This window comes from Oncorhynchus gorbuscha, linkage group LG14 (genome assembly GCF_021184085.1).
Source record: "Oncorhynchus gorbuscha isolate QuinsamMale2020 ecotype Even-year linkage group LG14, OgorEven_v1.0, whole genome shotgun sequence".
Lineage (NCBI taxonomy): Eukaryota > Metazoa > Chordata > Actinopteri > Salmoniformes > Salmonidae > Oncorhynchus > Oncorhynchus gorbuscha.
The window spans coordinates 6298822-6321483 of NC_060186.1; the positions used below are offsets into that span (position 1 = coordinate 6298822).

General features: G+C 47.2%; 3 protein-coding genes and 2 long non-coding RNA genes across 7 annotated transcripts in view; all 5 read left to right on the forward strand.

Moving 5' to 3' along the window:
- The window catches only part of frs2a (fibroblast growth factor receptor substrate 2a), a 14682-nt gene extending 14676 nt beyond the window's left edge, over positions 1-6 (forward strand). Inside the window, 1 exon segment of the mRNA XM_046296856.1 lies at positions 1-6. This exon segment is cut by the window's left edge and continues 634 nt beyond it. The gene's annotated coding sequence lies outside the window, so the exon portion shown is untranslated.
- Positions 7-5082: 5076 nt separating this feature from the next.
- LOC123994351 lies at positions 5083-8782 on the forward strand. Its single transcript, XR_006831639.1, has 5 exons — positions 5083-5142; positions 5387-5478; positions 5681-6227; positions 7627-7728; positions 8746-8782. It is a non-coding gene; the product is annotated as an uncharacterized LOC123994351 (long non-coding RNA).
- A 1786-nt stretch (positions 8783-10568) lies between these two features.
- On the forward strand, positions 10569-13224 carry LOC123994352. 3 transcript variants are annotated; one of them, XR_006831641.1, is made up of 5 exons: positions 10569-10835; positions 11352-11999; positions 12084-12191; positions 12383-12721; positions 13047-13224. It is a non-coding gene; the product is annotated as an uncharacterized LOC123994352 (long non-coding RNA). The 3 variants fall into 3 exon arrangements; XR_006831640.1 differs by lacking the exon at positions 10569-10835 and adding an exon at positions 11169-11267; XR_006831642.1 differs by lacking the exon at positions 10569-10835 and adding an exon at positions 11169-11267 and having other exon boundaries at positions 11352-11567.
- A 2874-nt stretch (positions 13225-16098) lies between these two features.
- Positions 16099-20972, forward strand: LOC123995859 (N-acyl-phosphatidylethanolamine-hydrolyzing phospholipase D-like). Its single transcript, XM_046299538.1, has 4 exons — positions 16099-16117; positions 16374-16476; positions 16749-16947; positions 20259-20972. The coding sequence occupies exons 1-4, from the start codon at positions 16099-16101 to the stop codon at positions 20955-20957; spliced, it is 1020 nt and encodes a 339-aa protein (XP_046155494.1). The 3' UTR covers positions 20958-20972.
- A 167-nt stretch (positions 20973-21139) lies between these two features.
- LOC123994350 (N-acyl-phosphatidylethanolamine-hydrolyzing phospholipase D-like) lies at positions 21140-22655 on the forward strand. The gene is made up of 2 exons (XM_046296858.1): positions 21140-21315; positions 22355-22655. Exons 1-2 carry the CDS (start codon positions 21208-21210, stop codon positions 22484-22486), a joined length of 240 nt encoding a protein of 79 aa, XP_046152814.1. The 5' UTR covers positions 21140-21207; the 3' UTR covers positions 22487-22655.
- Positions 22656-22662: the final 7 nt, after the last annotated feature.

Below are 22662 nucleotides of genomic sequence, written 5' to 3' on the forward strand. Positions count from 1 at the left end.
GACGGGGGGGGGATCTGATCCCAGATCAGCCCTTCTACTCTGAGAACCCATGGCCCAGAGGGTTCTGGTCAAAATGAGTACATAACGACCCAGGGCCCAGAGGGTTCTGGTCAAAATGAGTACATAACGACCCAGGGCCCAGAGGGTTCTGGTCAAAATGAGTACATAACGACCCAGGGCCCAGAGGGTTCTGGTCAAAATGAGTACATAACGACCCAGGGCCCAGAGGGTTCTGGTCAAAATGAGTACATAACGACCCAGGGCCCAGAGGGTTCTGGTCAAAATGAGTACATAATGACCCAGGGCCCAGAGGGTTCTGGTCAAAATGAGTACATAACGACCCAGGGCCCAGAGGGTTCTGGTCAAAATGAGTACATAACGACCCAGGGCCCAGAGGGTTCTGGTCAAAATGAGTACATAACGACCCAGGGCCCAGAGGGTTCTGGTCAAAATGAGTACATAACGACCCAGGGCCCAGAGGGTTCTGGTCAAAATGAGTACATAACGACCCAGGGCCCAGAGGGTTCTGGTCAAAATGAGTACATAACGACCCAGGGCCCAGAGGGTTCTGGTCAAAATGAGTACATAACGACCCAGGGCCCAGAGGGTTCTGGTCAACATGAGTGCACTACATAGGGAATAGTGATCCATTTGGGACAGAACCACTGTCGGGTTCTTCAGTTGCACCTTGACCTGACCCTTGTTGTTGTTGTCATACTTTGTTTTACCTCCAAACTGAAGAAAAAAAACACAACATTTGAAGACAGAAGGGCTGCAGATTTGTTGCAATAAATAAATTATATCTTATTCCTTCACAAGGAGTTACACTGTGTCCTGATAGTAACCTGGTCCCAGACCTGTTTGTGCCAGTCTGTGTCACGACAAGGAGTTACACTGTGTCCTGATAGTAACCTGGTCCCAGACCTGTTTGTGCCAGTCTGTGTCACGACAAGGAGTGGCATGATGACACAAACAGACTGGTACCCAGGCTATACTGAAAGGGGACTGATGGCACCAGGTACACACCAATATAACACTATTTGATTCCTGAGGTCATTTGATACCTAATTAAAGAAGGGAGTGAAACACCTTGACTTCTAGCCTGGTCTCAGATCAGTCTGTGCTCTTGTCTACTCCTTCGCTGTCATTGTCAAGCCAAACAAATGAGTGCCAGGGCGTTGTCATGACGGCACAAACAGACTGGTACCCAGGCTACCTGTTATTCCGAGTGCCTGTGTAAGTTTAGCTTGCAGGTGATGTGCCAAACAGAGAGGTCTCTTTGAATGACGGACCTCCTCACCAATCTCTCTCTCGGTACCAATCTTTTATAGTGCTGATCGTAAACTGAAATGATGTTAAAGTCAACACTCGTGTCGCTATTTGAAGCTGACTTCCTTGTTGCCCTAATGGCTGTGGACTCCAATGGTGTGTTATGTTAGTGGGCCGACCAGGGTTGGGCTCAATTCCATTTCAATCCCAGTCGATTCAGGAAGTACACTGAAATTCCTATTCTCTTCGATGCTTTTCAACGAGGAACATGTTGAATTGGAACTTGGTTTACGTTCTGAATTGACGGAATGGAATTGACCCCAAGCCTGGAGTCTTGGGCCATGTCTCAGGGTCAACGTCTTGGTACACCACAGTCCCTTTATCCACTACTAGTGTACAGACAGATGGTGTGTATGTATAAATGGGTTTGTTCATACTGGCTGTACTGAAAGTACCCAAATCCTACCGTTGCTGTTCCTGTGTGACATCATCATGTTCCAGGTTCCTTCCAGCAGGTTTTGGGTTCCATTTATTTTACTATTCAGTCAATTCAGAGAGTCGATTTGAAATTTGAGTTTTGTTTCCTGGATGGACAGAACTGATAGGGAATTGACCCCCGACCCTGCAAACAATAGTCCATTTGTACAGGGGCCCCCTGGTGGTTGTTGTAGAATGTCTTAGTTCAGTCTGAGTTTTCCTTCCAAACGTGGTTGTGAACAAGGAAAACAGAAAGGGACGGCGTTTCCCCCACAATGCTGTCCGACAGCCATGTTTCATAGGAGGAGTTTAGGTTCCATAGTGTTGTCTTCTGTTATCTGTTCTCTCATTGTATCATATTGTACAAATCATTATTATTGGGTTCTAACTTGCATTATATTTTTTTCTACCTACATTTTAAAAGAGTTCGTAAACTATAGGAATTGTACAAAAAGTACTTTAATAGATATTGTTTATTAAAGAAAGGAACTGTTAGTGGAAAAAAATGATTATTTGCCAAACTCCTTTTTCAATTCTAGAATATGATGATTTTCACGGAGTTCTAGAACGGGTTCCGTTGGTTCCATTTACGATGTAAACATTCCTTATTTCCTCTGTTTTGGTCTCAGAGCACCAGACACTATAAAGAACTACGCAGTGAATGAAACAATGCATTACTCACTGAGCACAGACGTCAGTTCAACATCTATTCCACGTTGGTTCAACGTCATTTTGTTGATTCAACCAGTGAACAGGCCATTGGGTCTCCTGTTGAAAAACAGAATGACTTCATATTGTATGGACTTTACATTGGTGGGAGGGGAGGGGAGGCGATTTTGATATTTGCATTTTTCTGTTCTGGAAATGTGTTTACCAGAATGTTAGTATTTTTTGACCGGAGGAAAAACCATAGTGTGTATTTAGATGTCTACAACAATGTTCATACAATATTCCATCACTGCCAACAACCCCCTGTGTTTTGTAGCATGGCAAAATAATAATAAAAAAATGGAACTAAGTGTTGTCTCTGGGTTGTTTTTCTATTTGTGTCATAATTATCATTGATAGTTTATTGTATTGCTTCGGTTTATCTTGTATTTCTTTAGCTCTCACACACTGGACTGAAGTAAGGAGACTGACCCCTGGTGGTAATGGAGGGGACATGCAGTCCCTCCTGGACTGTACTGAAGTAAGGAGAGTGACCCCTGGTGGTAATGGAGGGGACATGCAGTCCCTCCTGGACTGTACTCAAGTAAGGAGAGTGACCCCTGGTGGTAATGGAGGGGACATGCAGTCCCTCCTGGACTGTACTGAAGTAAGGAGAGTGACCCCTGGTGGTAATGGGGGGACATGCAGTCCCTCCTGGACTGTACTGAAGTAAGGAGAGTGACCCCTGGTGGTAATGGAGGGGACATGCAGTCCCTCCTGGACTGTACTGAAGTAAGGAGAGTGACCCCTGGTGGTAATGGAGGGGACATGCAGTCCCTCCTGGACTGTACTGAAGTAAGGAGAGTGACCCCTGGTGGTAATGGAGGGGACATGCAGTCCCTCCTGGACTGTACTGAAGTAAGGAGACTGACCCCTGGTGGTAATGGAGGGGACATGCAGTCCCTCCTGGACTGTACTGAAGTAAGGAGAGTGACCCCTGGTGGTAATGGAGGGGACATGCAGTGCAACTGTCTCCCTGGTGACGGCAATAAGAGTGTGGCAATCATTGATATGGACAGACTTCATTCTGAGTAATAAAGTGCAACAAGGAAGAATTGTGTGAAACAAAAATGCTTTCGGGAGAACTGGACTGGCTGGTCTTACCGTACACGAGGAGGACGTTGTGTAGAGGTGGTCTTACCGTACACGAGGAGGACGTTGTGTAGAGGTGGTCTTACCGTACACGAGGAGGACGTTGTGTAGAGGTGGTCTTACCGTACATGAGGAGGACGTTGTGTAGAGGTGGACTTACCGTACACGAGGAGGACGTTGTGTAGAGGTGGTCTTACCGTACACGAGGAGGACGTTGTGTAGAGGTGGTCTACACGAGGAGGACGTTGTGTAGAGGTGGTCTTACCGTACACGAGGAGGACGTTGTGTAGAGGTGGTCTTACCGTACACGAGGAGGACGTTGTGTAGAGGTGGTCTTACCGTACACGAGGAGGACGTTGTGTAGAGGTGGTCTTACCGTACACGAGGAGGACGTTGTGTAGAGGTGGTCTTACCGTACACGAGGAGGACGTTGTGTAGAGGTGGTCTTACCGTACACGAGGAGGACGTTGTGTAGAGGTGGACTTACCGTACACGAGGAGGACGTTGTGTAGAGGTGGTCTTACCGTACACGAGGAGGACGTTGTGTAGAGGTGGTCTACACGAGGAGGACGTTGTGTAGAGGTGGTCTTACCGTACACGAGGAGGACGTTGTGTAGAGGTGGTCTTACCGTACACGAGGAGGACGTTGTGTAGAGGTGGTCTTACCGTACACGAGGAGGACGTTGTGTAGAGGTGGTCTACACGAGGAGGACGTTGTGTAGAGGTGGTCTTACCGTACACAAGGAGGACGTTGTGTAGAGGTGGTCTTACCGTACACGAGGAGGACGTTGTGTAGAGCTGGTCTTACAGTACACAAGGAGGACGTTGTTTAGAGGTGGTCTACACTCGTCTCTAATCCCTGCAGGAGAGACCTCTTCACTGGACAGGGATAAGGTGCGGGAGAGACCTCTTCACTGGACAGGATAAGGTGCAGGAGAGACCTGTTCACTGGACAGGGATAAGGTGCAGGAGAGACCTCTTCCCTGGACAGGGATAAGGTGCAGGAGAGACCTCTTCACTGGACAGGGATAAGGTGCAGGAGAGACCTCTTCACTGGACCACAGGATAAGGTGCAGGAGAGACCTCTTCACTGGACCACAGGATAAGGTGCAGGAGAGACCTCTTCACTGGACAGGGATAAGGTGCAGGAGAGACCTCTTCACTGGACAGGGATAAGGTGCAGGAGAGACCTCTTCACTGAACCAGGATAAGGTGCAGGAGAGACCTCTTCACTGGACAGGATAAGGTGCAGGAGAGACCTCTTCACTGGACAGGGATAAGGTGCAGGAGAGACCTCTTCACTGGACAGGGATAAGGTGCAGGAGAGACCTCTTCACTGGACAGGGATAAGGTGCAGGAGAGACCTCTTCACTGGACCAGGATAAGGTGCAGGAGAGACCTCTTCACTGGACAGGGATAAGGTGCAGGAGAGACCTCTTCACTGGACAGGGATAAGGTGCAGGAGAGACCTCTTCACTGGACCAGGATAAGGTGCAGGAGAGACCTCTTCACTGGACAGGGATAAGGTGCAGGAGAGACCTCTTCACTGGACAGGGATAAGGTGCAGGAGAGACCTCTTCACTGGACCAGGATAAAGTAAGAGATGATTCACAGTCCGTTTGTACATATCTGCATTAGAATGTTTTATAGACAAGCATAGATGTATGTATTCATTTTGAGGGGTTCAGTTTTAGGTATGTTTTCTATAGTTATATCTTACTAATACCACACATGTTAGTATTGATATATCATTGGTATAACGGGCAGCTTCAATCATGTTGTAATTGATTTATTGTAATCCATTTGAAGTTTTCAAAATGAATGAATCATATTTACACAGAATCTGTGAATCAATCCGTTGTGGTGATATGGGTGATGTGGGTGATATGGGTGATGCCCTTTGAACTCCAGGAAAAGGTTTTCACACACAAGGTGAGACTTACCGAAGTTATAAGGAAACTGGCAACCAGTTTACAGGAACAATAAGAAACAGTTGTTGGCCAAGATTTTATTATAGGCGAGCATATAGTGCCTTGTATTGTTGCTATCTTCCATGACTTTATAGAGCAATAACCTTATGGGTCCAACTTCCTGGTTTGGGATTTCAGCTCTACTTCCTGGTTTGGGTTTTCAGCTCTACATTAATGCAGCACCCGCCTGAAAAATCTGTCCAGTTGACCCACAGAACTTCTGTCAAGAGATATAGCACCACAACAACTGCAGAACTTGATGTTGTGTCCCACACAGACCAGAGGAACAGGGACTTGAGGCCATGGCAGAGCAGGGGGAAGCCCGGTTGACAGGAGAGGAACCACGAACACCCAACACGCCATCCCTGAACCACCGGGGGACAGTAGAGGAACCACGAACACCCAACACGCCATCCCTGAACCACCGGGGGACAGTAGAGGAACCACGAACACCCAACACGCCATCCCTGAACCACCGGGGGACAGTAGAGGAACCACGAACACCCAACACGCCATCCCTGAACCACCGGGGGACAGGGGGGACTTTCGGGGAGGGTCAAGATGTGGAGAAGGGAGAAGTCATAACCAGATCCAGGAGGGAGAAGAACGGTCGCTTCACCAACCCCTGGCCCACATGGCTCCTCCTCTGACTCCCTGCTCCGGTTCTACCTACTAGATAAGGACCACAGCAACGTACCCCGTTCCAAAGAGGTACGAATCCCATCTTTAACATATTGGCTTTTTGCCTTATTTTTGCTTGTTAATTCTACATTCCATTAGCAATTTGCATAGAAATGTATCCTAGTAGATGATGCATGACAACCCCATGCAATTATATTCATTTAGACCTGATGTATTTCAAGGCAAGGAGTTGAAGTGCTTTCATCAGAGGTGAGTCCTTTTTCAGCCAGGTATTTGTTGTTATTTAGTGAAGAGCCGTCCTGCCCAGGTATGTAACTAGTGTAGAGCTGTCCTGCCCAGGTATGAAACTAGTGTAGAGATGTCCTGCCCAGGTATGAAACTAGTGTAGAGATGTCCTGCCCAGGTATGAACTAGTGTAGAGATGTCCTGCCCAGGTATGAAACTAGTGTAGAGATGTCCTGCCCAGGTATGAAACTAGTGTAGAGATGTCCTGCCCAGGTATGAACTAGTGTAGAGCTGTCCTGCCCAGGTATGAACTAGTGTAGAGATGTCCTGCCCAGGTATGAACTAGTGTAGAGATGTCCTGCCCAGGTATGAAACTAGTGTAGAGATGTCCTGCCCAGCTATGAAACTAGTGTAGAGATGTCCTGCCCAGCTATGGAACTAGTGTAGAGCTGTCCTGCCCAGGTATGAAACTAGTGTAGAGCTGTCCTGCCCAGGTATGAACTAGTGTAGAGCTGTCCTGCCCAGGTATGGAACTAGTGTAGAGCTGTCCTGCCCAGGTATGAACTAGTGTAGAGATGTCCTGCCCAGGTATGGAACTAGTGTAGAGATGTCCTGCCCAGGTATGAAACTAGTGTAGAGCTGTCCTGCCCAGGTATGGAACTAGTGTAGAGATGTCCTGCCCAGTTATGAAACTAGTGTAGAGCTGTCCTGCCCAGGTATGAAACTAGTGTAGAGCTGTCCTGCCCAGGTATGGAACTAGTGTAGAGATGTCCTGCCCAGGTATGAAACTAGTGTAGAGCTGTCCTGCGCAGGTATGGAACTAGTGTAGAGCTGTCCTGCCCAGGTATGAAACTAGTGTAGAGCTGTCCTGCCCAGGTATGGAACTAGTGTAGAGCTGTCCTGCCCAGGTATGGAACTAGTGTAGAGCTGTCCTGCCCAGGTATGAAACTAGTGTAGAGCTGTCCTGCCCAGGTATGAACTAGTGTAGAGATGTCCTGCCCAGGTATGGAACTAGTGTAGAGATGTCCTGCCCAGGTATGGAACTAGTGTAGAGATGTCCTGCCCAGGTATGGACTAGTGTAGAGATGTCCTGCCCAGGTATGGAACTAGTGTAGAGCTGTCCTGCCCAGGTATGAAACTAGTGTAGAGCTGTCCTGCCCAGGTATGGATAGACACTGTTAACCATCCAGATCCAAATGAATCCATCCATATATTGTTATTTCTCTTTCGAGATGTAATGAAGTCACTGCATGTGGACCCAGAGGAGTCTGTGGAGATTCATAAGGACGTCAAGGCCAAACACTCCCTGGCTATTCACTGGGGGACCTTCGCATTAGCTCATGAGGTGAGCATTCTATATGTTCAGCCATTATATAAGCCTACATCCACAATATATGTTGGCCTCCAAAATCCATCTCCTCCCTCTCCATCTCTTCCATCTTCCCCTCTCCTTCTCCCATCTCCTCCCTCTCCAACTCCTCCCTCTCCATCTCCCCCTCTCCATCTCCCCTCTCCAACTCCCCCTCTCCATCTCCCCCTCTCCATCTCCATCTCCCCCTCTCCATCTCCCCCTCTCCATCTCCATCTCCTCCCTCTCCATCTCCCCTCTCCATCTCCCCCTCTCCAAATGCCCCCTCTCCATCTCCTCCCTCTCCATCTCCCCCTCTCCATCTCCAAATTCCCCCTCTCCATCTCCATCTCCTCCCTCTCCATCTCCCCCTCTCCATCTCCCCCTCTCCAACTCCCCCTCTCCATCTCCCCCTCTCCATCTCCATCTCCTCCCTCTCCATCTCCATCTCCCCCTCTCCATCTCCCCCTCTCCATCTCCCCCTCTCCATCTCCATCTCCTCCCTCTCCATCTCCATCTCCCCTCTCCAAATCCCCCTCTCCATCTCCTCCCTCTCCATCTCCCCCTCTCCATCTTCTCCCTCTCCATCTCCCCCTCTCCATCTCCATCTCCCCTCTCCATCTCCATCTCCCCCTCTCCAAATCCCCCTCTCCATCTCCATCTCCTCCCTCTCCATCTCCCCCTCCCATCTCCATCTCCCCCTCTCCTTCTCCTCCCTCTCCATCTCCCTTCTCTCCATCTCCCCCTCTCCTTCTCCTCCCTCTCCATCTCCCCCTCCTTCTCCTCCCTCTCCATCTCCCCCTCCTTCTCCTCCCTCTCCATCTCCCCCCTCCTTCTCCCCCTCTCCTTCTCCTCCCTCTCCTTCTCCCCCCTCTCCCCCTCCTTCCTCTCCAACTCTTCTGCTCTCTCTCTTTCTCTATAATTTTCTTTCAACTCATTTGTTTTAACCCAATGCAAAGGAAAGCACCTAGCTAATATTGTTCATATTTCCCTTTGTATCTCTCCCTCTCTCAGTTTTACTTAGAGCCTCCAGTGAGACTCAGGGAGGCCATGGAGAAGAATGGGTTGAATGTGGAGCACTTCTTTGTCCTGAACCATGGAGAATCCAGAGTGGAGGGGGGAGAAGGAGAAGGAGGGGGCGTTTGACTGATCAGATGGGCTACATTGCCATAAGCTGCAACATGAAAGAGTTTGGACTTCTGACAAAGAGATCTAAGCTTGGCGTTATAGCGTTTGCCTGGTTAAAGGGCACTGATGTACATATTTGCAACTTAAAAACAAAAAAATGTTTTTAATGCCAAGTGATAATGATTGCACTATTAAATACATTTTTTGTCAACATGGCTGTTTCTTTAAATAGTGACCAAGCAAGGAAGTAAGGAAGTAGCTCATCTACTGTTGAACCAACTGTGACCAACTTTCAAGAATTCCTGTTGTAAACACAATACCGTTACTAGTTTGATGTTTCTATAATTGTAATCTAAGAAATGATGGTTCGGCCAACTAGACCAAGTCAACGAACCACCGCATTCCGACTATGGCTGCTTCCAAATGCATCTTCACTCCACGAGTTTGGAAAACGACACTTTCAAGGTGTATTCACCGAGCCGCAAGTGTTCTGAACACAGCGAAGGGAACTTTATCAAGGTGATTATTTGTCAGCGTACAAAACAACTTTTAAATAGGGTTTCAAATGTGTATTATTTTAAGTGCACAACTCATTCAACAGAAGACGAACTACTCCGTACTTCTACTCGGGTGGCTTTACTTGCTACAATGTATCCACTTGTAGCTCATTACGTAAACACGCCCAATAGGCTAAACAGGGCCATGTTCGATTGCCAAACGTTCTCGAACGTTGCAGATAGAAATGTCCGGAATAGAGCTGATGTGATTCTTTATTCTACATGTCAGGCGCATGTTTGTTTTTACATAGAAATAGGCAAATCTGAACGTCCCAAAACGTTGCGTCATACTGAACGCGTCCCAGTGCACTGTTGTGCTGACGTATTACATTCACTTTGTGCTGTAACTTGGGCCTTGTCAATACATATGTAGCTTTCAGCTGCTAGTTGGTGTCTTCGCCCACTTGGGTAAAGATCTCCAGTCTGTAAGAGCATTATTCTAGGATTAATACGTGCACCATTGACCAACGGTCTAGTTTAGATATTCCGACAAATAATATTTGAAGCTATTTTTTAGAAGTATTTCATAATCATATTCTCATTGCAAACGAATGAGCAGTTGCGGCACGTAGTTTCTTGCATATCAGAAAGAGGAGGGTTTTAATAGGCTCGGCTGCTTTAATTTCGTCACATGGTAGGGTTTTTCACCTACGTCAGAAGCCTTGCCTGGTAGGCTGGTACCAGTGCGTTGTGGAACATTGGCGGTGCTTGCAGGGCACTTTTCCCCACACAGTTCTGCGGATATCTCGCCGTAACAATATCAGAAGAAATGTCGCGCCACTGACGGATTTTACAAGTCGCCATTGACTTATTCTATACGTTTTCAGGTAGTATTTTATTGACTGCGTTATTGTGACTGTGACGTAGGCTGCGAATGATCGATTGTCTCCGTTGTTCGGCTTTTAGTTCACCACATTCCTCCTTCTCTCTCTTTAGTTAAGGTTCTTTCTATTGACTATCTGTTTTTATTATCGCCATAAATCTTCTCGATATAGCAGCAATTCTTTCTAGTGATCCGTTCGTTTTGTTCTTTGGTCGGATCAACAAAGAACCATTTGTTGTACTTCTCGGGTGGTTTATTATGGGTCTATTGAAGCCATTCAATAGGACAATACGTGCAACAGAGCTCCACAGTAGGCAACGGGAAATGTATAGAGTACCTACTACACAGCTCTACTCTACATGTGTCACTATAGGGCCTAGGTGACAACTATACAGTAGGCAACGGGAAATGTATAGAGTACCTACGTTGTAAGGGGACTAGTGGACAACTACACAGCTCTGCTCTACATGTGTCACTATAGGGCCTAGGTGACAACTATACAGTAGGCAACGGGAAATGTATAGAGTACCTACGTTGTAAGGGGACTAGTGGACAACTACACAGCTCTGCTCTACATGTGTCACTATAGGGCCTAGGTGACAACTATACAGTAGGCAACGGGAAATGTATAGAGTACCTACGTTGTAAGGGGACTAGTGGACAACTACACAGCTCTGCTCTACATGTGTCACTATAGGGCCTAGGTGACAACTATACAGTAGGCAACGGGAAATGTATAGAGTACCTACGTTGTAAGGGGACTAGTGGACAACTACACAGCTCTGCTCTACATGTGTCACTATAGGGCCTAGGTGACAACTATACAGTAGGCAACGGGAAATGTATAGAGTACCTACGTTGTAAGGGGACTAGTGGACAACTACACAGCTCTACTCTACATGTGTCACTATAGGGCCTAGGTGACAACTATACAGTAGGCAACGGGAAATGTATAGAGTACCTACGTTGTAAGGGGACTAGTGGACAACTACACAGCTCTGCTCTACATGTGTCACTATAGGGCCTAGGTGACAACTATACAGTAGGCAAAGGGAAATGTATAGAGTACCTACTACACAGCTCTACTCTACATGTGTCACTATAGGGCCTAGGTGACAACTATACAGTAGGCAACGGGAAATGTATAGAGTACCTACGTTGTAAGGGGACTAGTGGACAACTACACAGCTCTGCTCTACATGTGTCACTATAGGGCCTAGGTGACAACTATACAGTAGGCAACGGGAAATGTATAGAGTACCTACGTTGTAAGGGGACTAGTGGACAACTACACAGCTCTGCTCTACATGTGTCACTATAGGGCCTAGGTGACAACTATACAGTAGGCAACGGGAAATGTATAGAGTACCTACGTTGTAAGGGGACTAGTGGACAACTACACAGCTCTGCTCTACATGTGTCACTATAGGGCCTAGGTGACAGCTATACAGTAGGCAATGGGAAATGTATAGAGTACCTACGTTGTAAGGGGACTAGTGGACAACTACACAGCTCTGCTCTACATGTGTCACTATAGGGCCTAGGTGACAACTATACAGTAGGCAACGGGAAATGTATAGAGTACCTACGTTGTAAGGGGACTAGTGGACAACTACACAGCTCTGCTCTACATGTGTCACTATAGGGCCTAGGTGACAACTATACAGTAGGCAACGGGAAATGTATAGAGTACCTACGTTGTAAGGGGACTAGTGGACAACTACACAGCTCTGCTCTACATGTGTCACTATAGGGCCTAGGTGACAACTATACAGTAGGCAAAGGGAAATGTATAGAGTACCTACTACACAGCTCTACTCTACATGTGTCACTATAGGGCCTAGGTGACAACTATACAGTAGGCAACGGGAAATGTATAGAGTACCTACGTTGTAAGGGGACTAGTGGACAACTACACAGCTCTGCTCTACATGTGTCACTATAGGGCCTAGGTGACAACTATACAGTAGGCAAAGGGAAATGTATAGAGTACCTACTACACAGCTCTACTCTACATGTGTCACTATAGGGCCTAGGTGACAACTATACAGTAGGCAACGGAAATGTATAGAGTACCTACGTTGTAAGGGGACTAGTGGACAACTACACAGCTCTACTCTACATGTGTCACTATAGGGCCTAGGTGACAACTATACAGTAGGCAACGGGAAATGTATAGAGTACCTACGTTGTAAGGGGACTAGTGGACAACTACACAGCTCTGCTCTACATGTGTCACTATAGGGCCTAGGTGACAACTATACAGTAGGCAACGGGAAATGTATAGAGTACCTACGTTGTAAGGGGACTAGTGGACAACTACACAGCTCTGCTCTACATGTGTCACTATAGGGCCTAGGTGACAACTATACAGTAGGCAACGGGAAATGTATAGAGTACCTACGTTGTAAGGGGACTCCGTAAATAGGACTAGTGGACAACTACACAGCTCTGCTCTACATGTGTCACTATAGGGCCCTAGGTGACAGCTATACAGTAGGCAACGGGAAATGTATAGAGTACCTACGTTGTAAGGGGACTAGTGGACAACTACACAGCTCTGCTCTACATGTGTCACTATAGGGCCCTAGGTGACAGCTATACAGTAGGCAACGGGAAATGTATAGAGTACCTACGTTGTAAGGGGACTAGTGGACAACTACACAGCTCTACTCTACATGTGTCACTATAGGGCCTAGGTGACAACTATACAGTAGGCAACGGGAAATGTATAGAGTACCTACGTTGTAAGGGGACAAGTGGACAACTACACAGCTCTGCTCTACATGTGTCACTATAGGGCCTAGGTGACAGCTATACAGTAGCCTCTTCAGTCTGTACTTACACCTTGAAAACAGAAGCTACTGTGAACAGGGTTGACACAGGAATGGGGTTGGGGTTATTTAATCCTTTATTTAACCAGGTGGCCAGTTGAGAACAAGTTCTCATTTACAACTGAGACCTGGCCAAGATAAAGCATTGCAGTGCGACAAAAACCAACAACACAGAGTTACACATTGGATTAACAAACATACAGTCAAAACACAATAGAGAAATCTGTGTACAGCTTGTGTATATGTAGTACGTTTAGGGAGGCAAGGCAATAAATAGACCATAGTGGTGAAATAATGACAATTTAGCATTAACACTGGAGTGACGGATGTGCAGATGATGATGTGCAAGAAGAGATACTGGGGTGCAAAAGAGCAACAACAACAATTTGAGGTAGTTGGGTGGGCTATTTACAGATGTGCTATTTACAGATGGGCTATTTACAGATGGGCTATTTACAGATGGGCTATTAACATATGGGCTATTTACAGATGGGCTATTTACAGATGGGCTATTAACAGATGGGCTATTAACAGATGGGATGTTTACAGATGGGATGTTTACAGATGGGCTATTTACAGATGGGCTGTTTACAGATGGGCAATGTACAGATGGGCTATTTACAGATGGGCTGTGTACAGGTACAGTGGTCTGTGAGCTGCTCTGACAGCTGATGATTAAAGTTAGTGAGGGAGATATGAGTCTCCAGCTTCAGTGATTTTTGAAAGTCGTTCCAGTCATTGGCAGCAGAGAACTGGAAGGGAAGGCGGCCAAAGGAGGTGTTGGCTTTGGGGATGACCAGTGAGATATACCTGCTGGAGCACGTCCTACGGGTGGGTGTTGCTATGGAGACCAGTGAGCTGAGATAAGGCGGGGCTTTACCTAGCAAAGACTTTTATAGATTTACATTTACATTTAAGTCATTTAGATGACCTGGTTTGGCGAAAATGTGGCGAGGGCCAGCCAACGAGAGCATACAGGTCACAGTGGTGGGTAGTATATTGGGCTTTGGTGACCAAACGGATGGCACTGGGATAGATTACATCCAAGTTGCCGAGTAGAGTGTTGGAGGCAATTTTGTAAATGACATCGTTCACCTGTACCATCGTGTATTGTAGGCTTCATAGTTCCTGGTAGCAGTGGAGGCCCCATGGAGGGCCCATACAGTAGCTCAGATAGATAGATTGGCAGGAGGCATATATACACTGATTAGACCAGACATTAGGAACCCCCCCCTGAAAATTGCCCTCAGAACAGCCTCAACTCGTCGGGTCATGGGCTCTACAAGGTGTCGAAAGCGTTCCACAGGGATGCTGGCCCACGTTGACTCCAGTGTTTCCTACAAACATGTTAAGTTGGCTGGATGTTCTTTGGGTGGTGGACCATTCTTCATACCCATGGCAAAACTGTTGAGTGTGAAAAACCCAGCAGCGTTGCAGTTCTTGACACAAACCGGTGCACCTACTACCATACCCCGTTCAAAATAACTTAAATATTTTGTCTTGCCCATTCACCCTCCCGAATGACACACACACACACACACACACACACACACACACACACACACACACACACACACACACACACACACACACACACACACACACACACACACACACACACACACACACACACACACACACACACACACACACACAAAATACAGTTAGGTTGAAGTGGATTTAACAAGTGACACCAATAAGGGGTCATAACTTTCACCTGGATTATCCAGACTTGTATGTGTCAGTTAGCGTTTGGCAGGCCAGTAACTTCCTCTTCATTTGACTGAGCTGGAGCCTTTCCACCCGTCCAGAGATAAGACACAGCTCAAACAATGGACTCAGGCAGTTGAATATTAAAGGTGCGGTCCACCGTGAGCTCGTCTTCACGGACACTGTCTTTTATTCAAAGTAGGAACCAGTAAACAGTCATGTTGTTGACCAGGTTATATTGTAGGTGACCTCATGTTGTTGACCAGGTTATACTGTAGGTGACCTCATGTTGTTGACCAGGTTATACTGTAGGTGACCTCATGTTGTTGACCAGGTTATACTGTAGGTGACCTCATGTTGTTGACCAGGTTATACTGTAGGTGACCTCATGTTGTTGACCAGGTTATACTGTAGGTGACCTCATGTTGTTGACCAGGTTATACTGTAGGTGACCTCATGTTGTTGACCAGGTTATACTGTAGGTGACCTCATGTTGTTGACCAGGTTATACTGTAGGTGACCTCATGTTGTTGACCAGGTTATACTGTAGGTGACCTCATGTTGTTGACCAGGTTATACTGTAGGTGACCTCATGTTGTTGACCAGGTTATACTGTAGGTGACCTCATGCTGTTGACCAGGTTATATTGTAGGTGACCTCATGTTGTTGACCAGGTTATACTGTAGGTGACCTCATGTTGTTGACCAGGTTATACTGTAGGTGACCTCATGTTGTTGACCAGGTTATACTGTAGGTGACCTCATGTTGTTGACCAGGTTATACTGTAGGTGACCTCATGTTGTTGACCAGGTTATACTGTAGGTGACCTCATGTTGTTGACCAGGTTATACTGTAGGTGACCTCATGTTGTTGACCAGGTTATATTGTAGGTGACCTCATGTTGTTGACCAGGTTATATTGTAGGTGACCTCATGTTGTTGACCAGGTTATACTCTAGGTGACCTCATGTTGTTGACCAGGTAATACTGTAGGTGACCTCATGTTGTTGACCAGGTTATATTGTAGGTGACCTCATGTTGTTGACCAGGTTATATTGTAGGTGACCTCATGTTGTTGACCAGGTTATATTGTAGGTGACTGTGAAAGTCATGTTGTTGACCAGGTTATATTGTAGGTGACCTCATGTTGTTGACCAGGTTATATTGTAGGTGACCTCATGTTGTTGACCAGGTTATATTGTAGGTGACCTCATGTTGTTGACCAGGTTATACTGTAGGTGACCTCATGTTGTTGACCAGGTTATACAGTAGGGGACTGTGAAAGTCATGTTGCTGACATCTCGCAGACAGTCGGCATGGTGATGGCTGTTGAGGGTTAAACTGTGTCACAATAAGCATGTTTTGACATCTGTGATTTCACAAGACCCTGTCGGCCATCCAGGGACAAACCACAGAAACAGCCTGAATTAATATCTGTGCACCCCCCCCCCAGCAGCATATTTGTAAGCTTATATGTGTATTTCTTGTTTATTAACCTCCCTATAGACCCGGAGCCCAACACTGTCCCCCCATGGAGGAGAGCGGAGGAGCAGGAGGAGAGGTGGATGAGAACCAGATGTTGATGGAGGAGAGGGGAGTGTCTCCTGGAGATTCCCCAGGGACGGAGGAGGGTTCCCCAGCCGTGGTCCGGCCCGTGACCCCCCCACCTCCACCCTGCAGGACTCAGGGCCTCGGTAGGGGTAGACCATGAACGTCTTTGCGGTTTTCACCTGCACTTTATTGCCATCCAGCTCCTGAAGTTGCAGCATCATATTTTAGTGTTTTTTTGTCTTTTATTTTTTATGATCATCTGTTTCTAACTGTATTGTGTGTGTGTGTGTGTGTGTGTGTGTGTGTGTGTGTGTGTGTGTGTGTGTGTGTGTGTGTGTGTGTGTGTGTTTTCACACTAAATTTCCCGTCTGGACACAATAGTCAGTAAAACCGTTTGATTGATCAACTCCTCCAGGAAGAGCAGCTCCTCCCGGTCCTCCAGGAAGAGCTTCCGTCTGGACTACCGGTTGGAGGAGGAGGTGACTGGGTCGAGCCGGGACAAACATGGCCGCTTCACAAACCCCTGGTCCACGTGGAAGTTCCCGTCCTGGTCCACCCTGCTGCGCTTCTTCCTGTTGGAGAAGGATCACAGCAATGTACCCAGCTCTAAAGAGGTGAGACACATTCTGGACGTCTAATAGGTCTCTCTGACGGATATAATGGTCTGTCTCTCTGACGGATCTAATGGTCTGTCTCTCTGACTGATCTAATGGTCTGTCTCTCTCTGACTGATCTAATGGTCTGTCTCTCTGACGGATCTAATGGTCTGTCTCTCTCTGACGGATCTAATGGTCTGTCTCTCTGACGGATCTAATGGTCTGTCTCTCTCTGACGGATCTAATGGTCTGTCTCTCTGACGGATCTAATGGTCTGTCTCTCTCTGACTGATCTAATGGTCTGTCTCTCTGACTGATCTAATGGTCTGTCTCTCTGACGGATCTAATGGTCTGTCTCTCTCTGACGGATCTAATGGTCTGTCTCTCTGACGGATCTAATGGTCTGTCTCTCTGACTGATCTAATGGTCTGTCTCTCTGACTGATCTAATGGTCTGTCTCTCTGACTGATCTAATGGTCTGTCTCTCTCTGACTGATCTAATGGTCTGTCTCTCTCTGACGGATCTAATGGTCTGTCTCTCTCTGACGGATCTAATGGTCTGTCTCTCTCTGACTGATCTAATGGTCTGTCTCTCTGACTGATCTAATGGTCTGTCTCTCTGACTGATCTAATGGTCTGTCTCTCTCTGACGGATATAATGGTCTGTCTCTCTGACTGATCTAATGGTCTGTCTCTCTCTGACTGATCTAATGGTCTGTCTCTCTCTGACGGATCTAATGGTCTGTCTCTCTGACGGATCTAATGGTCTGTCTCTCTGACTGATCTAATGGTCTGTCTCTCTGACTGATCTAATGGTCTGTCTCTCTGACTGATCTAATGGTCTGTCTCTCTGACTGATCTAATGGTCTGTCTCTCTGACTGATCTAATGGTCTGTCTCTCTGACTGATCTAATGGTCTGTCTCTCTGACTGATCTAATGGTCTGTCTCTCTCTGACTGATCTAATGGTCTGTCTCTCTCTGACTCTCTCTGACTGATCTAATGGTCTGTCTCTCTCTGACTGATCTAATGGTCTGTCTCTCTGACTGATCTAATGGTCTGTCTCTCTGACTGATCTAATGGTCTGTCTCTCTGACTGATCTAATGGTCTGTCTCTCTGACTGATCTAATGGTCTGTCTCTCTGACTGATCTAATGGTCTGTCTCTCTCTGACTGATCTAATGGTCTGTCTCTCTCTGACTCTCTCTGACTGATCTAATGGTCTGTCTCTCTCTGACTGATCTAATGGTCTGTCTCTCTGACTGATCTAATGGTCTGTCTCTCTGACTGATCTAATGGTCTGTCTCTCTCTGACGGATATAATGGTCTGTCTCTCTGACGGATCTAATGGTCTGTCTCTCTCTGACGGATCTAATAGGTCTGTCTCTCTCATTTGAGCTGCCATTTCTAGCTCCCACAGCTGTTGTCAAAACACTTTGCAAAACAAACCCAGCTCTGATGGAGATGACCAAACTACACCTGATGGGGCTCAATGCCAGTCTGTCCACTCTTTATCATAAGGAACTTATTACACAAATACCTAAACCTGTACTCCAACTCCACGGGATAAGTAATAATATTGTTTTACTGTACACAGTTCACACCCAACAATTACCTCCTGTCCTGACTGAACTTGTTCTGTTAGTCCACCTTCCGGAGACACCTGAAACCCCACCTCTTTAAGGAATACCTAGGATAGGATAAGTAATCCTTCTCACCCCCCCCTTTAAGATTTAGATGCACTATTGTAAAGTGACTGTTCCACTGGATGTCACAAGGTGAATGCAACAACTTGTAAGTCGCTCTGGATAAGAGCGTCTGCTAAATGACTTAAATGTAATGTAATGTAAATGTAATGTAAATGTAATGTAAATGTAATGTAATGTAATGTAAATGTAATGTAATGTAATGTAAATGTCCTGACTCCTGAGGTCTGTCATTACAGATCTCTGACTGAGCACGTCAAAGTTTGTCAACTGTGATTTGTAACGCTGCGCCTCACGTCCACAGTTAGGTTGGCTGTTTGTTCCAGAGGATGCCTCCCGCTCCATAAACACTGTGCTCTGGTAACAACCCGGGGTATTTTTAGAGGGCTGTAAATCAATCTCACCTCATGACTCAGACACGGGCTCTGTTTTCTAGACATGTAGTGGTCAGGAAGGAAAGGCCTCATTATTTAAAAGACTCAGACACGGGCTCTGTTTTCTAGACATGTAGTGGTCAGGAAGGAAAGGCCTCATTATTTAAAAGACTCAGACACGGGCTCTGTTTTCTAGACATGTAGTGGTCAGGAAGGAAAGGCCTCATTATTTAAAAGACTCAGACACGGGCTCTGTTTTCTAGACATGTAGTGGTCAGGAAGGAAAGGCCTCATTATTTAAAAGACTCAGACACGGGCTCTGTTTTCTAGACATGTAGTGGTCAGGAAGGAAAGGCCTCATTATTTAAAAGACTCAGACACGGGCTCTGTTTTCTAGACATGTAGTGGTCAGGAAGGAAAGGCCTCATTATTTAAAAGACTCAGACACGGGCTCTGTTTTCTAGACATGTAGTGGTCAGGAAGGAAAGGCCTCATTATTTAAAAGACTCAGACACGGGCTCTGTTTTCTAGACATGTAGTGGTCAGGAAGGAAAGGCCTCATTATTTAAAAGACTCAGACACGGGCTCTGTTTTCTAGACATGTAGTGGTCAGGAAGGAAAGGCCTCATTATTTAAAAGACTCAGACACGGGCTCTGTTTTCTAGACATGTAGTGGTCAGGAAGGAAAGGCCTCATTATTTAAAAGACTCAGACACGGGCTCTGTTTTCTAGACATGTAGTGGTCAGGAAGGAAAGGCCTCATTATTTAAAAGACTCAGACACGGGCTCTGTTTTCTAGACATGTAGTGGTCAGGAAGGAAAGGCCTCATTATTTAAAAGACTCAGACACGGGCTCTGTTTTCTAGACATGTAGTGGTCAGGAAGGAAAGGCCTCATTATAAGGAAAATGAAACGTCGACTCTCCCATCATCTTTCTGATAAAGAGGAAAAATGTGTTCAAGTGTTTAATCATGTGTGTTTTGATTTATGCTGATATAACTTAATCAAATGAACCTCAAACAACCAGGGTCATATTCAAACAGGAAACAGAAAAATGAGTGTTTTTTTTTAAAATGGGTTATTTTGTTTGGTGACTTGAAAATGACTGAAGCAATAGTGACATGTTGAGCCTTGAATTTCAGTGATGAAGCCTTTATTACCCTCCTCATCCTCTGTCTCACCTGGTGAATGAATCTGAATCAATTCAAACCAACGCGCCATATTAAAGTCTGTGTTGTTCTGCTACTCAGGTCTTAGACAAAGAGCTCCCAGTAGTGGAGCCTTGGTTCCTCCGTGTCCCCGAAGCAGCAGACGGAGCCGTGGGGTCTGGTCTCAGGGTGACCTGGCTGGGCCACGCATCAGTCCTGGTAGAGATGGACGGCCTGGTCATCCTCACTGACCCCATCTTCAGCCAGAGGGCGTCTCCCTTCCAGTTCATGGGTCCCAAGAGGTACCGGGATCCCCCTTGTACGGTTGATCAACTCCCCCGGATCGACGCGGTTGTCATCAGCCACTCCCACTACGACCATCTGGACGCGGGCACCGTGACCCAGTTGAACGAGCGGTTCGGTGGGGATCTCCGATGGTTTGTGCCGTTGGGACTCATGGACTGGATGCAGAAGAGCGGGTGTGAGAATGTGATAGAGTTAGACTGGTGGGAGGAGAACTGTGTGCCAGGTCACGATGAGGTCACGTTTGTGTGTACGCCGGCGCAGCACTGGTGCAAGCGTACCCCCACGGATGATAACCAGGTGCTGTGGGGGAGCTGGTCTGTCCTGGGGCCCTGCAACCGCTTCTTCTTTGCTGGAGACACCGGCTACTGCTCGTCCTTCCAGGAGATTGGGAGGCGCTTTGGTCCGTTCGACCTGGCGGCCATACCCATCGGCGCGTACATGCCCAGGTATGGAACTAGTGTAGAGATGTCCTGCCCAGGTATGGAACTAGTGTAGAGCTGTCCTACCCAGGTATGGAACTAGTGTAGAGCTGTCCTGCCCAGGTATGGAACTAGTGTAGAGATGTCCTGCCCAGGTATGGAACTAGTGTAGAGCTGTCCTACCCAGGTATGGAACTAGTGTAGAGCTGTCCTGCCCAGGTATGAAACTAGTGTAGAGCTGTCCTGCCCAGGTATGGATAGACACTGTTAACCATCCAGATCCAAATGAATCCATCCATATATTGTTATTTCTCTTTCGAGATGTAATGAAGTCACTGCATGTGGACCCAGAGGAGTCTGTGGAGATTCATAAGGACGTCAAGGCCAAACACTCCCTGGCTATTCACTGGGGGACCTTCGCATTAGCTCATGAGGTGAGCATTCTATATGTTCAGCCATTATATAAGCCTACATCCACAATATATGTTGGCCTCCAAAATCCATCTCCTCCCTCTCCATCTCTTCCATCTTCCCCTCTCCTTCTCCCATCTCCTCCCTCTCCAACTCCTCCCTCTCCATCTCCCCCCTCTCCATCTCCCCCTCTCCAACTCCCCCCTCTCCATCTCCCCCCTCTCCATCTCCATCTCCCCCTCTCCATCTCCCCCTCTCCATCTCCATCTCCTCCCTCTCCATCTCCCCCTCTCCATCTCCCCCTCTCCAAATGCCCCCTCTCCATCTCCTCCCTCTCCATCTCCCCCTCTCCATCTCCAAATTCCCCCTCTCCATCTCCATCTCCTCCCTCTCCATCTCCCCCTCTCCATCTCCCCTCTCCAACTCCCCCTCTCCATCTCCCCCTCTCCATCTCCATCTCCTCCCTCTCCATCTCCATCTCCCCCTCTCCATCTCCCCCTCTCCATCTCCCCCTCTCCATCTCCATCTCCTCCCTCTCCATCTCCATCTCCCCCTCTCCAAATCCCCCTCTCCATCTCCTCCCTCTCCATCTCCTCCCTCTCCATCTCCCCCTCTCCATCTCCCCCTCTCCATCTCCATCTCCCCCTCTCCATCTCCATCTCCCCCTCTCCATCTCCATCTCCCCCTCTCCAAATCCCCCTCTCCATCTCCATCTCCTCCCTCTCCATCTCCCCCTCTCCATCTCCCCCTCTCCTTCTCCTCCCTCTCCATCTCCCTTCTCTCCATCTCCCCCTCTCCTTCTCCTCCCTCTCCATCTCCCCCTCCTTCTCTCCTCCCTCTCCATCTCCCCCTCCTTCTCCTCCCTCTCCATCTCCCCCTCCTTCTCCCCCTCTCCTTCTCCTCCCTCTCCTTCTCCCCCCTCTCCCCCTCCTTCCTCTCCAACTCTTCTGCTCTCTCTCTTTCTCTATAATTTTCTTTCAACTCATTTGTTTTAACCCAATGCAAAGGAAAGCACCTAGCTAATATTGTTCATATTTCCCTTTGTATCTCTCCCTCTCTCAGTTTTACTTAGAGCCTCCAGTGAGACTCAGGGAGGCCATGGAGAAGAATGGGTTGAATGTGGAGCACTTCTTTGTCCTGAACCATGGAGAATCCAGAGTGGAGGGGGGAGAAGGAGAAGGAGGGGGCGTTTGACTGATCAGATGGGCTACATTGCCATAAGCTGCAACATGAAAGAGTTTGGACTTCTGACAAAGAGATCTAAGCTTGGCGTTATAGCGTTTGCCTGGTTAAAGGGCACTGATGTACATATTTGCAACTTAAAAACAAAAAAATGTTTTTAATGCCAAGTGATAATGATTGCACTATTA